The sequence below is a fragment of the Furipterus horrens genome, unplaced genomic scaffold (genome assembly GCF_987537825.1).
Source record: "Furipterus horrens unplaced genomic scaffold, mFurHor1.1.pri manual_scaffold_4, whole genome shotgun sequence".
Lineage (NCBI taxonomy): Eukaryota > Metazoa > Chordata > Mammalia > Chiroptera > Furipteridae > Furipterus > Furipterus horrens.
The window spans coordinates 202,914,781-202,929,221 of NW_028327174.1; the positions used below are offsets into that span (position 1 = coordinate 202,914,781).

The window sequence follows — 14,441 nt, forward strand, 5'->3', positions numbered from 1 at the left end:
AGACAAGGTCAAACCCACCCCCAGGCGCTCGTCCTGAGGTCCACAGTGAGAAATGCTGGGAGGGTCTGGTCTGTTCCCCTCTTTTAGACATTAATGGTGACACCAGCTGCTCCCCAGGAACCCACACACAACCACAGCTCGTGCGTCGTTTATGGAGCGCAGCTCTGACTTCCACCCACCCTCCTCAGCCAAGGGTGTCCGACCTACCTGTCAGCGTAAGCGTAGCTCTCCTTCCTGTACGGGTCGTAGTCTGTGTCATACCAGTACCTGCGGTCATAGGCGTGGGGGTCCCTGAACCTAGAGCCGTAGGGGTACCGATCCCAGCGACCCAGCTCTGCAAGCAAGAGTAATAGATTAATACAACACCCATGGAAGACAGAGCCCAGCTTTCCCTGGACAAGCCATGCCCCCAGCACTGAAGGGTGCTGCCAGGCTCCCTGCAGGAACCCATCTGCCTCCCGACGGTCAGCATGACCCTGGGGGTTAGCTGAGACAATGGAGGTCCCGCCTGTGTAAGACCTGAGGCCACTGGCTGTCTTTCTCTCAATGTACTGGATTAAAAAGAAACGTAAACCTGCTACACAACACTTCGATCGAGCTCTTGCTCAGTTACCACCTTTACTAGCTAATCCCATAACTACGTTTTATTCCCATCTCTTCTAACGTGGTCAAGAATGGTTTAAGAAATACCCTCAAAGTTAAAGGACTGCTTTAGAAACAACCAGTAATATTGGAACAGACCAGATGCGCCACTTCCGGCACGTGGGGCACAGACAGTGCAGGGGAAACGGGGCTGTGAGCGGTGGGCAGGTGGCCGTGTGGGAGAAGTGAGGGCTGCAGGCTGGGACCCTCCTCTGCTCCAAGCTCAGGACACAGCTTGGCAGAGGGAACATCAGGGCCCGGGGACGTGCGGCCAAGAGGCACACCCTGCCTGACAGCGAGGGGACACGTCTGTGCCCTCGCGTGCAGGAGCCACAGAGCGTGTCCAACGTGGCCAGCACTCGGAGGAGCTGCTTCCTTGTTTTGTTTAGTTTACAGACAGGGCAGCTCCAGAACCACTGACAACTACGCTCTGCTAGGAAGTCAAAGGCAACTGCTAACAAGATAAAGACACGTCAATGCTGTCATTAAGACGTAACCTCTAGACGAGAAGTAGCAACAGAGTGACTTCCAGAGGCAGGTTACTTGGGCTTCTGGATGAGGACGGAGACTCCCAGAAAGGACACTTCCTGAGGGCCCCACACCAGCCCCTGCGGTGAGCGGCTGGCCGCCGGCAGGCTGCCCCGCGTACCTCCGTAATCGTACTGGCCGCTGTAGTAGTGGGCGTAATCGCTCTGGCTGCTCCACCCTCGTTTGGAACTGGAGTGGCCTTCAGGATGCCCTTGCCTGAAAACACACAGCAGTTACCAGGTCACCTGCTCTGGAAAAAGCACTTAGTTGTGGGAAATTGTGGTCAGAAGCTCCCAAACCACACAAGGATGCGCTCACGGGTTCATACAGCGAGGCAGCATCTCCCCTACGACCACTATGTGAGCGCATTGGCACAGAGGAGCCTGGCTCTCCGGGCTGGGACTCAGGGCAGCCAGGACTGCCGCAGGCTCTCAAGGCGCGTGCGCCAGACTTGGCGGAGGCACGAGGACCAGCGGGAGGCTGGCTTTCAGACCCGCTGCACAGCCTGCGCCGTGGGTCCTCGGAGCGGGCAGGCGCACCCAGCCATGGCGGCCCCCGGAGCTGACGGGGCGGGCCTCCTGGAGCAAGCCTGCCCCAGACTGCATTACAGAGGAGGTGGAACTTAGCGGGAAGATCAGGTATCAGACCTGGGCCAGTAAGGTTCTTAAAAGGGCTTAATGACACTTTTGTTTTCTAATAGCAGCTCTTAGATAATATTGATTTGAAAACAGACTTCCCTTCTGTCTCACTCAGCTGAGCCCAGGGCTTGGGCGGCGCAGCTCCTGGGAGGGAGTGCCCAGGCCTCTGCCCAGCACCTGCTGCCACCACCCCAGAGTAAGAGGACCTGCGCACATGGGGTGCAGGGGCTGCTGGACACGCGCCTCCTTGCCCCACCAACCCTTCCTTTCTGAAAGACAGTCTCAGAAACAAAAGGCCCTGCTCACCTCAGGCAGTTCCACCAGGCATGGGGTCCTAGTGGTATAAGAACGCTGCGTGGAAACGCACACACGCACGCACGCGCCCCCAACCCAAGTAGGGCAGGAAGAAGAGGCTACTCTCCAGCGCTGTAACAAAGTGGAGGGAACACGGCAGGCAAGGTGACACAGCTCCGCCAGGACTGCCCAGTCCTGGCCTCGGGCACAAGGGGCCTCGTGGACCAAGGGAACCGGCTCCGCCTGCCTCCGCGCTCCCGCCTCCCAGGGGCTCTCACACGCAGGCCGCCACGCTCCCGGGGAGAGGGCGGTGCCCCGGTGCTAAAGGCCCCGCACGCCGGGCTGCACACGGGGCAGTGAGGCCCCCTGCGGCACTGGACAGAGGCCAGCTGATGCCAAAGGCTCACTGACAAGCTACCAGACACCCAAAGAGCCGGCATGAGGCCCCGGTCTGAAACGCAGCGCGTGTACAAAGTCCTCGTCAGCGACCAGACCTGCCCTGTCCCGAGTTTAAGGAACCACAGACCCTTGTAGCAAAACCTCCACCCACGAGATGCTGGCCCGCCAAGTGAAGGCTCTGGCAGGCGGGCAGGGCTGGCAGGACTGACGACAGCCGCCCCCGCATCCGCCTCCTTCAACACCTGGGCGGGCGGCCGCTGACCCGCTCAAGACCTCCTCGGCCGGAGGCGTGGGCCAGGACACGCCCTCTCAACAGCCCGCCTCCGAAACCATGAAACCGAGCCGGGGTCGGTGTGGGCGAGCAGCAGGGCAGCGACACCCGGGCTCTCGGGCACGGGAGGCCGTGCGGAGAAGACACGTGGCCTTTGGGCCGTGGCCACCAGCGTCCCTCGGGCCCGAGCCTGCCCGGCCGAAGCACCGAGGACGGTGAGCGGCTGTGGGAACGCCAGGCAAGGTGAGACCGGCCGTGTCGGGACCCCGCGCGCTCGGTCAGCGAGCCTCCGGGGTGCACACGCACCGGCGACGGGGCCACAGCCCGGGCCGGGGCGAGCCCTGTGTGAGGCCCTGCACAAGGTCTGGCCGGCAGCGTGGCGGTGCGCCTGCCTCGACGGAAGCCTCCTCCAGCCTGTCCATGTGGACAAGCAGCAGTACGGCAGGTCTGTATCACGTCTTCTGTGCACACGTGGTCTTTTCAAATCACGACACTCCCGGCGCAGCCAGGAACACAAACGGCACTCACCTGGCAGATGGCCGGTCCGAGCACTGACTTGCCCGGGAGCTGGGCCGCTCAGGCTCGGGGTAGCGGTAGTTGTCGGCGTAGGCGGAGGCTGCACCATCGTAGGGCCTGTACCTGGGATCGTAGAGGCCACAGACGTCCTGTTGGAAGAGGGGTTTGTGCAGCATCAGACGTCAGTAAAGAGCAGCCCACCCAGCACTGGGCCCAGGCACTGCTCTCCCAGCACTGGGTGGAGGGGGCTTCCCGTGCGAAACCAAACCGGCAGCGTGACAGCCCCAGGCACGCAGCCAACCGTCCTAAACCACTGTGCGGCCCTGCACAGGGGGCACCAGCATGTCAGCAGCCCCCCCCCGGGGCCGTGGTGACTCGAGGGTCCCCTCAGGCCTCTGCCTCATGAGGCCCCAGACAGAGCGCCAGCAGTCACAGCAGTGCCCCTGGGGGCTGCGGGCAGCCTCAAATGGAGGATATTTTGTATTCGGCAGCCCTCGGCCCCCATCACAAACCACTGGGCCGCTCAGCTCTGTCTCTAGGGGCGAGCACGGGGAGGCCTGAGGCAGACAAAGTGACTTGGGAACCACGCAGCACCAGCCCTTTCTGTCTGGGAGCCTAACTCTGCCGCGACCTGGCAGAGGACGAACGTCAAGTCACACAGACTTCTTGGCGGGTGCTGGAGGCCGCGGTGACAGCGGGAGAAGGCAGGGGGCTCCCGGGATGCTGAGCTCCAGGGGAGCAGAGGCAGCGCTGCGCAAAGGGTCAGAAGCGGGCGCGGCGTGGCCCTGGCCTCCTGACAGAGCCTGACTTCCGCACAGCTCCCTTGGGGACCTCGAACTCACAGGTCTCGGTGGTCAGAGGTGTCTCTCTCTTTCTCACACACGCTCAGGGCCCACGACGGGGCACAGGCCTCCACCGCCCCGCCCAGTCCGGCCCTGCCTCTTCTGACCACAAGGTCCCCGGCTCAGCCCCCACCCCCACCCCGGCCCCGGGCCCGTCTGTGGGGAGTCAGCAGCTTCAGCCTCCGGAGTCCACAATCCCGCTGCCTCGGCTGACCTCAAATGACACTGGGCCGGACACGGGATAAAAAGCAGGGAATGACCAAATGTGTCCACTTGGAACCCGCTTTCTCAAACCAGTGAGGGTTAAACAGACCCTAATTAAACACGCGTGAGCTCGCAGCTCTGAGAGAGGCCACGCACCTTCTGTACAGCAGAAGGGTCCCCTGACTCTGCTACTGGGACCCAGCGGGTACCGGAGAGAAGCGGCTGAAATTTCACCCCTCCATACTGTTTCATTTGGGTTACACGTCAAGCCTAACTTTTTTCCTTCTTTTATTCGGAAGGAGGGATTCATAAGACTATAGTTTTCCTACTGCTTTTTAGGTTTCTGATGCCACAACCAAACATAGCATCAGGCAGCTCCCCAATTTCCCAGCCTGCTGCTCAGAATCCGGGTCCTGCAGACAGCCAGCGGGCGTGACGGGAAGCAAAGGGCCATCCCGTCCCACAAGCCGGGACTGCTGCGTGACACAAACGTGCTAAGGGGTGGCGTGGACTCCGTGAGACGGGCGCACGCAGCGGAGCAGCAGGGGCTGGCAGCGCTTTTCTCACGAGCGGTGCAATGAATCAGGGTCCCGCACGGCAGGGGGCTACGGGTCGCTTCTGAACCCACAGAATCCTGCCAAGGAGCACACAAGGAAAAACTGCTTGTCAGAGGGTTCAACCATCTGAACTTGACCCTACCTGGTAGTAAAGCGAGGCTGTGCTGGGGTCCGGGGGGTACGGTGAGGGGTACTGGGCCTGGTAGCCATCGTACGGGGGCCTGTAATAGTAGTATGACGCCAAGTCCGGGGGCGGCGGCTGTACCCACTGCTGGCCCTGCAGCATGGCTGCCCGGCTTGGGCTACCAGACACGACCGACGGGCTGGAGGACTGAGGCGGCCGGGGAAGCGGCTGCTGACCCGGCTCAGCTGGGGCCGGGCTTGCAGGTGGCTGGGCTGAGCCTTGGGGCTGTCCTTGTGCTGGTGGACTTTCTGGGTTTGAGGGTTCTGCAGGTGCTGCCTTGGGCCCTGGTGGGGGAGGAGGAGCTGGCTCCTGCTGGGCTCTCTCCAGGCCGCTCTGCTCCTGTTGGTAGAAACGGTCCGGGTCATGCACCCCAGGCCCAGGCTGTTTGGGATGATTAGGGGCGGTCTGCTGCTGAGAGGCTGGGCCGTCAGCGTGGGAAGGGCTGGACAATCTCATGGGTTTTTCTAAAGTCCTATTTAATGTGAAGTTTAGGGCTCCTGAAGGCTCTGCCCGGTTATTGGGATGATTTGCCTTATTACTACGAGGCCCCAGAGCGGTGTCTGTGGGCGACACCAACATGAAGCCTGTGCTCCCGGCAGGGCTATCATTTGACTCTGAAAGAGTGTTCTCTGCATCATGAATCTTCTGATCTTCTGGAAGCAAGTTCTTTGGAGCTGGATGAGATGGTGGTTGAACCAGCAAATTAGCAGGCTGAGTGGAAACCATTTCAGAAGTACCAGAAACCTGTGGGACATTACTCTGGACAAGACTGTTAGGCAGAGGTGAGCAAATGAACGCACTGGCTGGAACCCCAGACAGAGGCGCGGTTTCTCCAGAGTCACCCCCGATGGCCCGGCTGCTCAGGGCAGATCTGTCCCCGACCCAAGCGTCTCTCCAGGACTGAGTCTTCTCATTAGGATTCAACAAGGACACGGGAAAATTAATGGGCTGAGCTAGATTAGAGCTCTGATCAGGATGAGCAATCAAGACTGGTTGATTTTGCAAAGATTCAGTGGGCGGTGAGGACAACAGACTGGCATAACCAGAACTTGCCTGCGATGGGAGGGCCTCCTCTTCCCCCATCCTGGGAGGGTTTTCGAGGTTCTCAGAGGCACCGATGCCGTCCCCGCTCTGCAGAGGGGGCAGGCAGCCCAGCGGCCGGGGCAGCTGACCGGACACCCCCTCATCTGGAGGCTGAATCACTTCCGACGGCCGAGGCTTCCCAGGCACGTGCAGTGCAGGCGCAGCGGGGGCTAGGAGGACACTGCCCCCGAAGTCTGGCAGCTCGTTCTGCGCCCAGAGAGTGGTCGCTGGGCTCTCGCACTTCACGACTCCCTGGGCCCGCGTCGGGGGCCTCTTCTCAGGTGTTGCAAGCATGGGTTCCAAGGGCGGCCCCCCAGGGTGCGGAAGCCCAGGGCCAGCTTCCGCAGGCGTGGCGAGAGGCAGGGGACAGCCCTGGGGCGGGAGCAGGGTCTCCATGTTGTCCGGAGGCTGCTCCAGGTTGCCAGGGCAGGCGTCAGGCGGCGCAGCGGCCGGTCTGAGCTTCTGCGGGGTGTGGGTCGCCGTCACCTCCCCCACCACGTTGGCACGATCGGCTTCGACCGGTTTTACCCCAACAAGGTGAGCTCTCACCGGCTCAAAAGGGCTATTTGCACTTGTCTGAAACACCCCCGTAGGTTTAGGGGGGCTGGGGGTCACGGGCTGGGCTGGGCCGCCGCGGTAACTGTGGCCCGCAGCGGTCTCATCCGGCTCACCTCCCACAGGAGAAGAATCGATTTGCTTAAAAAAGCTCCCTGAAGCCTCGTCCTCCAGTTTTCCAGCTTCCTGCTGGATGAACGTGCCCAGGTCTTGAGGCCTGGCTGCCCCGGACGCGCTCCTGTGGCTCCTGCTGCTGTAACTAGAAGAGACGCTATCAGACCGCACGGGGTGCGATGGTGCATCCAGGGCCTCGAGATTTGAGCCCCCGCCTCCAGCATGGCCCGCGACACTGAGCCTGGGGACTGCGGTCCCGGGAAGGGGTCCGTATCGGAACTGATCGCCTGGGGAGGCAGCATCCAAACGTGGGGGCTCACTGGGTAGAACCTCCTGGTTCTGAGTAAACTCTAAGTTCTCCAAGTTCTCACAGCGTGAGCCCCCGGCATGGTGAGTCCGGGTGCCGGCCATGTCAACCCACAGGTCAGCAGCTGCGCTCCTGGTGGGGGACGTCTCTCGCTGGGGGCCCGCAGACCGAGGGAAGTAGGGCTGCGAGTCTCCTCCCTGCTGCGGGGTCTCGCTGCGCGAGCCTCTGAGCGAAGCCTGGTAAACACCGCCTGCACCGCCGTGGGCAGGAGGGCCGAGGCCAGGGCCGGGGAAGAAACTGTCGAAGTTAGACTGACCAGCAGGGCCCGTGTTTTCAGATGAGAGGGTCTCCTCGTTTTCTGTCTCTCCCCCTTGGAAGAACATGGCGAGTGCGCCCGAGTTGGCCTCTGGCAGGGCCCGGCTGGCCCCGGCGCCCGGGGGGCAGGGCAGACGGCCGTCTGGGCTACTTCCCTGAGCAAAGGGATTCACGGGAGCAGTGTTTGCCGCCTGCTCCTTATTCACCCCGGGGCTCGGCCGGCCCCCCGGGCCAGCCCGAGGATCCCCAGCCCTGACACTCTGCCTGAGCGTGCTGTCAAGACCGAAGGTGCCTGCTGAGTGGTTTTCACCTTGCACACAGGCTGTGTCCTCTCTCCTGTCACCGGCCAAGGGTCTTGGGACAGAAAGGTTGTACTGCTCGTGGGCAGGACCCTGAGGCAGGCTGGATGGAGCAGGGACGTGGGCAACGCTGGAGACCTGGGGCCCTGTATCCGGAAAAGGCCCTTCTAGGCAGGGCCGACACTGCTGACCGGAGGCCTGTGGGCCTCCCGGCATGGGCCCCCACTGCCCCGGCATCTGCTGATGAGGCTGAGAAAAGAAAGAGGACGCTGCTGGCACCGCAGCACTGTCATGAGGGTTCTGTCCACTCGGGGGTCTGTCGGGCCCAGGCAGGTTCCCATGCAGATGGCCCCCATGAGAACTGTCCAGACCCGCTCCTGGAATGTACTGAGCTTGAACTTCATGTTCAGAGCTGGAAGGGACCTTGGCGCTCCTGCTCGTCTCGGGCCCAGCTGGTGCTGAAGAGGTCAACACACTGGAAAACGAACTGGCCCCTGGCCTGGGCTGTGACAGAGGTCTCGGCAGAGGCTCACAGGGTCCTTGGGAGCTGGCCCCAGCATTTGTGTGAGGTACAGGCAGACCAGGGTGCTGAAGAAATGTTGCTGGGGCCGGGCCTGGTAAGACGGGTGGGCTGCTTTTGGACAAACTGCCCAATGAGGTGTTTTGAAGTCCCTGTCTACTAAAAGCAAACGGATCCGTCACTGGCTGCAGCGGACAAGTTACTGCAGCCACTGGGGCGCTACCTGCCGCCTGTCTCCTGTATGAGCCGCTAGACCAGAACATGCCTGGGGGGCTCCCAGCCGGAGGTGGCCCCACCACGCCGGGAGGGACAGCCTGTGGTGGCGGCTGCATGGCTGAGCTCCGGGACAGTTGAATACCGTTCACAGAGAGAAGCAGGATCTAAGGGATCCTCAGTTTGAACTGGAAAAGAAAAAGAAAAAAATTGGCATCAAATCCATATATTCACAGTCTGCTTGCCATCAGGAAAACTAAGAAAAAAGAGAGACGGGCAATGACTTCAAATCACGTAAGTTCTGAAGGCTGCATCTCTCCCACCCCACCCCGGTCTAGAGCTGCCGTGACCGACATGCTGAGTGACTTCAGACAAGTCACTGTCTTTCTCTGGGACTCCGTTACATAACCCAGCTAAGGACCCATCTCAATGGCCGCCTGCTCCTAATGGCTTCATCAAGCAGAATCTGCCTGTCTGATTTACTACCAGGGATACGGTCACTTGTCCTGTGACCTGTCTTCAGATCCAGAGAAGCAGCTCCTCTACTACGACTGTGCATCACACTTTCCATACAGGTAACTTTAAGTCTCAAAAAGAAAACCAAAAAGTTGCAAACTAGCCCTTCTGTTTTCTTTTGTGGAAGAGCACTATAAGGCACATGGCAATACACATCTTCTTCTCGACGGTCTTTCCCCACCGCGTAAAAAGCCCCCTTTGCCGCTCTGCGACAGCCTGCACACTAGCAGGAAAGGCAGGTCCCCTGCAGGCTGGGGCTGCACAGCCATGCCCGGGAAACCCAAGGCCACGCAGAGCAGCTGTGAAAGTGACCAACGGACCTGATTCAAACCTTTCCAGTAACAGGCAGAGTTACAGAAATCAAAGGCCGGGTAGCTCAGTGGGTTAGAGCGTCGTCCCGCTACCCCAAGCTTATGGGTTTGATCCCCGGTCAGGGCATGTACAAAGATCAACCAATGAATGCGTCGATAAGTGGAACAACAAATCGATGTTTCTAAGAATCAATTTTTAAAAAAAATCTTAAAAAACAAAAACAAAGGGGCAAAAATCCTCTTCACAGTGTTTTCAGTTGTTGTCACTAAAATACATTAACTATAATCTCAAACAGTTACCATGCATTTTTAAGGCAAAAATCCCAGCTCTGCCCCTTGAGAAAGCCCTTTGCTGTGAATCGGCCCTTTCCCAAACGCCATGCTCACAAACAGATCCAACTTAGCAACCAGAGAAAAGTGACCGCGGAAGGAGAGACGGTGGACAGACCCTGGAGTTTCAGTCGTTTGTGCAGACATGAAATGAGTTTGTTCTTGGAAATCTTTCTAACACTCAGATGAAAGAAAACACTTACGAGTGTGTTTTAAATAAAGGAATTTGCAAGTAACAGTCCCTACCTGAAAAGCAGTCCTATGAGATCTATGAATTCACCGCCATTACTGCCCACCCCGCTGTGCTAGGCCAACGGGCAGCCCTTCTGAGCAACAAGCACTTTGGAACTCGTTCAAAGGACTGTCCATCGGGAGCGGCACCAGACTTCGTTTGGTTCTAAGCTGCCACTGAAAACAAAGAACACTGACGGCTTGGCTGTACGTGGACTGAGGGGAGAACCACCAGAGCGTCTCCCTCTTCTCTGTGAGACGCGCACCCAGGACCTCCCGCAGAAGGGCCCCGATCACTGTAAGGAGCTTCACAGAAGAGTGCAGAGCGCAGGCCTGGAGGGTGTCTGCCAGGTGCCACGGCCAGAGCAGGACCGGGGTCCGGCGGAGTGGCCCAGGCACGCCTTCTTTCTGCAGCCCAGCTTCTTTATCTAGAAAGTGAGAGCATTGACACAATGGTTCCTCAGGCCCCTCTGCATTTAATCTTAGAAGCTACTCACAGTGAACTCTGGGAGGCCCAAGCCCCTCCCACTTTTTCATGGGGAAACCTTATCAGAATCTGAATGTCACAGGTTTATACTTCAATGTTGTCCTTGCAGAAAACCTTAAAATGATTTTCTCAACTCCTGGACCCAGAACAGTTGGAGAGGCAAACACTGTCACACTCCACAAAGCAGCACCATCTGCTCCACCCACCTCCCCAGCTAAGAACTTTCTAGCAATATACCAATTTCATTGGAAACAATCTTGCAGAATCTTACTCTCGATCTTTTCTATTCACCAGCAGAAAAACAACGTAACTGTATCATTCTCTCACAACTATGGGGAATTTTATTCTGCCCAGTAAATCATCTAACTTTAGAAGACTGTTTCAGAGAGACCAGCTGATCTCAAAGATGCATTATTCATAAACCTAGGTCTTCAACGAAACTGCCTGCATCCGGGTGCGATACTTAGGCACAACCCATCTCCAATAGAAAGTCCCGGCCACTGAACTGAGAGGGCCCGGCACACGCCCCGCCGCAGCCCCGCGGCCTGCAGCTCTAGGCGAGCACCCCGCCTACCGGGCCCAGGCTGTCGTCCCTGCCAGGCCCTGGGACACCTGACCCAAAGACACCATCAACTCCAACTTTTCTAAGCACCGAGGCACGTGTGGACGTCAAAGAAAGCGAGAAGGGGAAGCCTACGCGCCGCTAAGAATGACAGAGACGTGGAAGGACCCCCGGGAACGATGTTCACCGAAGTTCGAGTTTACACTCTGCCCTCAAGAAAACGCAAACCGTCTTGAGACTTACTGCAGTGACTGCTATTGAACGCAAGTGAGTCACTGAGAGAAATAAGCTGTTGTGCCTCTCGTCTTATCTTCGTGAGATAACAGTGCCCATAACCCCGCGGAAGGGCGCGGGGCGCGGGCGGGGAGGCTGCGCTCACACTCACAGAGGCGCCCCCCTGGGGGCAGCGGCCTGTGACTCAGTGTGCTCCTCGCCACGGGGGGGGGGGGGGAAACACCTCCGTGGGGAACCCACACCGTGTGTCCCGAACACGAAGTCTGACTAAGCAGCTCATGCCCGCTGGCCAAGCCGCTTGAAAGGGACGCGGCCAAAGCCGGCTTTACGCGGCCGTGGCGTGTCCCGCCGCCCCGCCACGGACGCCCCAACCTTTGACATGAAACGCCAGCGCCCGACCTCTGTCGCAACACCTCGGCCGCCTGGCCGCGCCGGGGCGGAGACGACAGCAGGGCTGCTCCGCGGCTCCGAAGTAACTCTGTCTCAGCCCCTGCTTGGCCCGGAGGGGGCTCCGCACCGGCGCGGACAACCCCCTGCTGAACCCGCGAGGCGGAGGGCACGCGGAGGCGTTCCCTGAGTGTTCGTGCCCCGCAGGGAGCCGCAGGTCTGGCCTGTCTTCCAGCCGCTGCAACGCGACCCCGCACCGCGGCCCCGCGGCCAAGACAGGTGTCAAGCACAGCGGGGCAGACAGGCGCTTGTCACCGGCCCGGCCACACGGCGGGCTCCGCGTCGGCCTGCGCGACGGACAACGAGGTGCGGACCCGGGCGGGAGCGCGGCTCCCTGCCCCGCCCGGCGACCCCGCCACGCTCCTGCGGCACCCCGGAAACGCGCAGCCCTCTCGGCGCTGGGCCTGGCCCGCCCGGCCCGCCTCCCTCCACCCCGACCCCGGCCCTCACCGGCGCGCCTCGGGGAGGCCGAAGCCCGCGCCGGCTCCCGCCCGGCCCCTCCGCAATCCCAGGCGCCGGCCGCTCAGGAGCCGCGGGCGGAAGCCGGCCCGGCGCTTAAGAAGAGCGCAGAGACAGCAGCCGCTGCAGCCATCTTAGCGCATCCGGCTCCGGTGCCCGCGGCCGCTGCGCCGCCGACGTGTCCGGCCGCGACGTCAGCGCGCGCCACGCCCGCCCGCCACGCCAGCCAGCCCCGCCCCTCGCAGCTGTTTTCGTGAAGCTCCGCCCTCCCTCGCCGTACCCCGTACATTAGCCCCACCCCTAGCAGCTGCTCAGGTGACGCTCCGCCCCGCCCCTCTCCCGCGTCCTTCACCGCGCAACCCTCCGTTCCGCGCCTTGGTCCCGCCCACCCCGTCGTCCCGCCCATAGCCCCGCCCCTTGCTAGCATCCTCTCTTGCCCCAGACTTGGCCCCGCCCCCGCCTGTGTCCAATCCTTCGCTGCCGCATCCCTCGGCCGGGCAGTCCTTCAACGCCCCATCCCTTAGCCCCGCCCACTGAGCCCCGCCCCCTGCCTCGTCCAGTCCTTCTACACCCATCCTTGGCCTCACCCCCAGCCCACCTGCCGGGCCTGGCGCGCGGAGGCCGCCCCGAGAAGTTGCCCGGGTTACGCTGGCTCTTTCTCGCAGCCGTTTCCTGTTTTAGGATGTGAGAAGAGTAGGGATTCTTCAATCAGACTCAAGGGAAAACCAGTCTTGAACGTCCGATGCCAGCAGGTGCACCCGCCGAGAACCCGAGCGGCGCCCTGGCGCAGGCGTGTTCCTCCCATTTGCTCGTTGGACTCACGGCTGGAAGACGGCGGGAGGCGACAGCGCATGCGCCGGACCTCCGCAGCGGAGTGCGCTTGCGCACCTTGCGGTGGCCGGACAGTTGCCTAGTTACGGCTGTTCGCGTCCTTGGTTTCCAGTTGTGCCCGGGAAGTTGGTTTCTGCGCACACTTAGGTCTCGGGAAGCAATGCCCGTGTGCTCCACAGAGCTCTGGAAGGGGCAGGTGCCGCCGGCCCGCAGTCCACAGGCTGCCGTCGAAGCGGCACTGTCCGCCTCTGCGCGCCTCGGGGGTCGTCCCGTCGGTTCCCAGCCGCGCCGCACGCCTCGCCCGCCTCGCCCAGGCCCCCTCCTCCCCGGCCCGGCGGTCACCTCCGCCAGTCCCTCTGCGCCTCTCCCAGGCACACACTCCGTCCGGTCCTTTCCCTCCGCAGTCCCCAGTCCCTCTCTTGTTTGCTCTAAACGCCCCTCGAGGACCCAGGCGGGTCCCCTAAACCGCGGAGCCCCGTGGACGGAGGCTTCAACCGTTGCTGAGTGGATATTTGTGTTGAATGAGCGCGACCCCCAAGGTACCGAGCGACAGTCTGGGCTGCTGGGCCTCAGTCTCCTGCCCCTCCCCGTGGCCGCTGCCCCGTCCTGGCACCCACCCAGCAGGCGCCATCGGCGCCCACCTGTGGAGGGTCTTAGGGAAAAAGGGGTGCTGCCATTTGTAGCTCCCTTTTCCTGATGAGGAAAGGGAGGCCAGGCCCACTCACCTGCACACCTGTCTAGCAGGAGTGGGGAAGAGCAGCAGCCCATGCCCTTGACCAGCTCCTTCCAGAAGACAGGAAGGGTGACATCACCTGGTGGCTGCTGCTACTGCCCCCGTGGCTGAGGTGCGGGACCTGGGACGGGAAGGCATCCTGGTCACCAGTGGGACCTAGAGGCCAGGGAAGAGGGAAGGAGCATGGTTCGGCTGGTGGTTTGCTGTGTCGCTGGCAAGGGAGCAGCCACGCTGTCAGCACCCAGGCGGGTGCGGGGAGAGCTCCAGCCCGTCTGACGTGGCCACGCTGCTAAGCTAACATTTGCCTGGCAGAGATTGAGTTCCCAGTCTGTTTCAACACAGAGTCGGGGAACGCCTGGCAGAACTCAGCCCTGGGCCCCATGCCCTTGATCCACGTCTTCCTGGTGGTCACTGTGCTCTGCAGCGTCTCTGTCCCCACGGACCACTCCGCAGAGAGAGATGTCACTGTCAGCCCTCCTGCTGAAAGCGGGGAGCAGAGGCAAAAGCACTGACCTTTCCAGGCTCAGGACTGGCTCCTCTTCTGAGTTCAAATAGCCCAAGAACTGGAGCCCAGATTTGCCCATCTGGTGTTCTGAGGAGCCTAGGGTTGGCTCTGGAGGGATCTAACCTGGAGATACAACAAGCTGCAGAAACCAGTCCACCCTGGGCAAGCAAGACCTCCAAGCCTTGGTGCAGGGGTGTTAAAGAGGCGGCATTTTTGGTAACTTTAAGGAAAGCTGTAACCCTAAAATTGACGTGCAAGGGCCTTGGGCTTGCTTCCTCTCCCCTGCCCCCTCCTACTAAGCCTCTGAGTGGAGG

The 14,441-nt window shown here is 60.9% G+C and overlaps 1 protein-coding gene across 1 annotated transcript in view; it reads right to left on the reverse strand.

Annotated features, from left to right (window-relative positions):
* SEC16A (SEC16 homolog A, endoplasmic reticulum export factor) overlaps positions 1 to 12,211 on the reverse strand; it is a 28,719-nt gene extending 16,508 nt beyond the window's left edge. Inside the window, exons 1-5 of the mRNA XM_090274975.1 lie at positions 12,050 to 12,211; positions 5,034 to 8,669; positions 3,301 to 3,437; positions 1,292 to 1,386; positions 208 to 334 (exon numbers count right to left, since the gene is read on the reverse strand). Of these exons, the coding sequence (XP_090131101.1) occupies positions 208 to 334; positions 1,292 to 1,386; positions 3,301 to 3,437; positions 5,034 to 8,600 (3,926 nt within the window). The 5' untranslated portion in view covers positions 8,601 to 8,669; positions 12,050 to 12,211. The remainder of the gene's footprint in view (positions 1 to 207; positions 335 to 1,291; positions 1,387 to 3,300; positions 3,438 to 5,033; positions 8,670 to 12,049) is intronic.
* Positions 12,212 to 14,441: the final 2,230 nt, after the last annotated feature.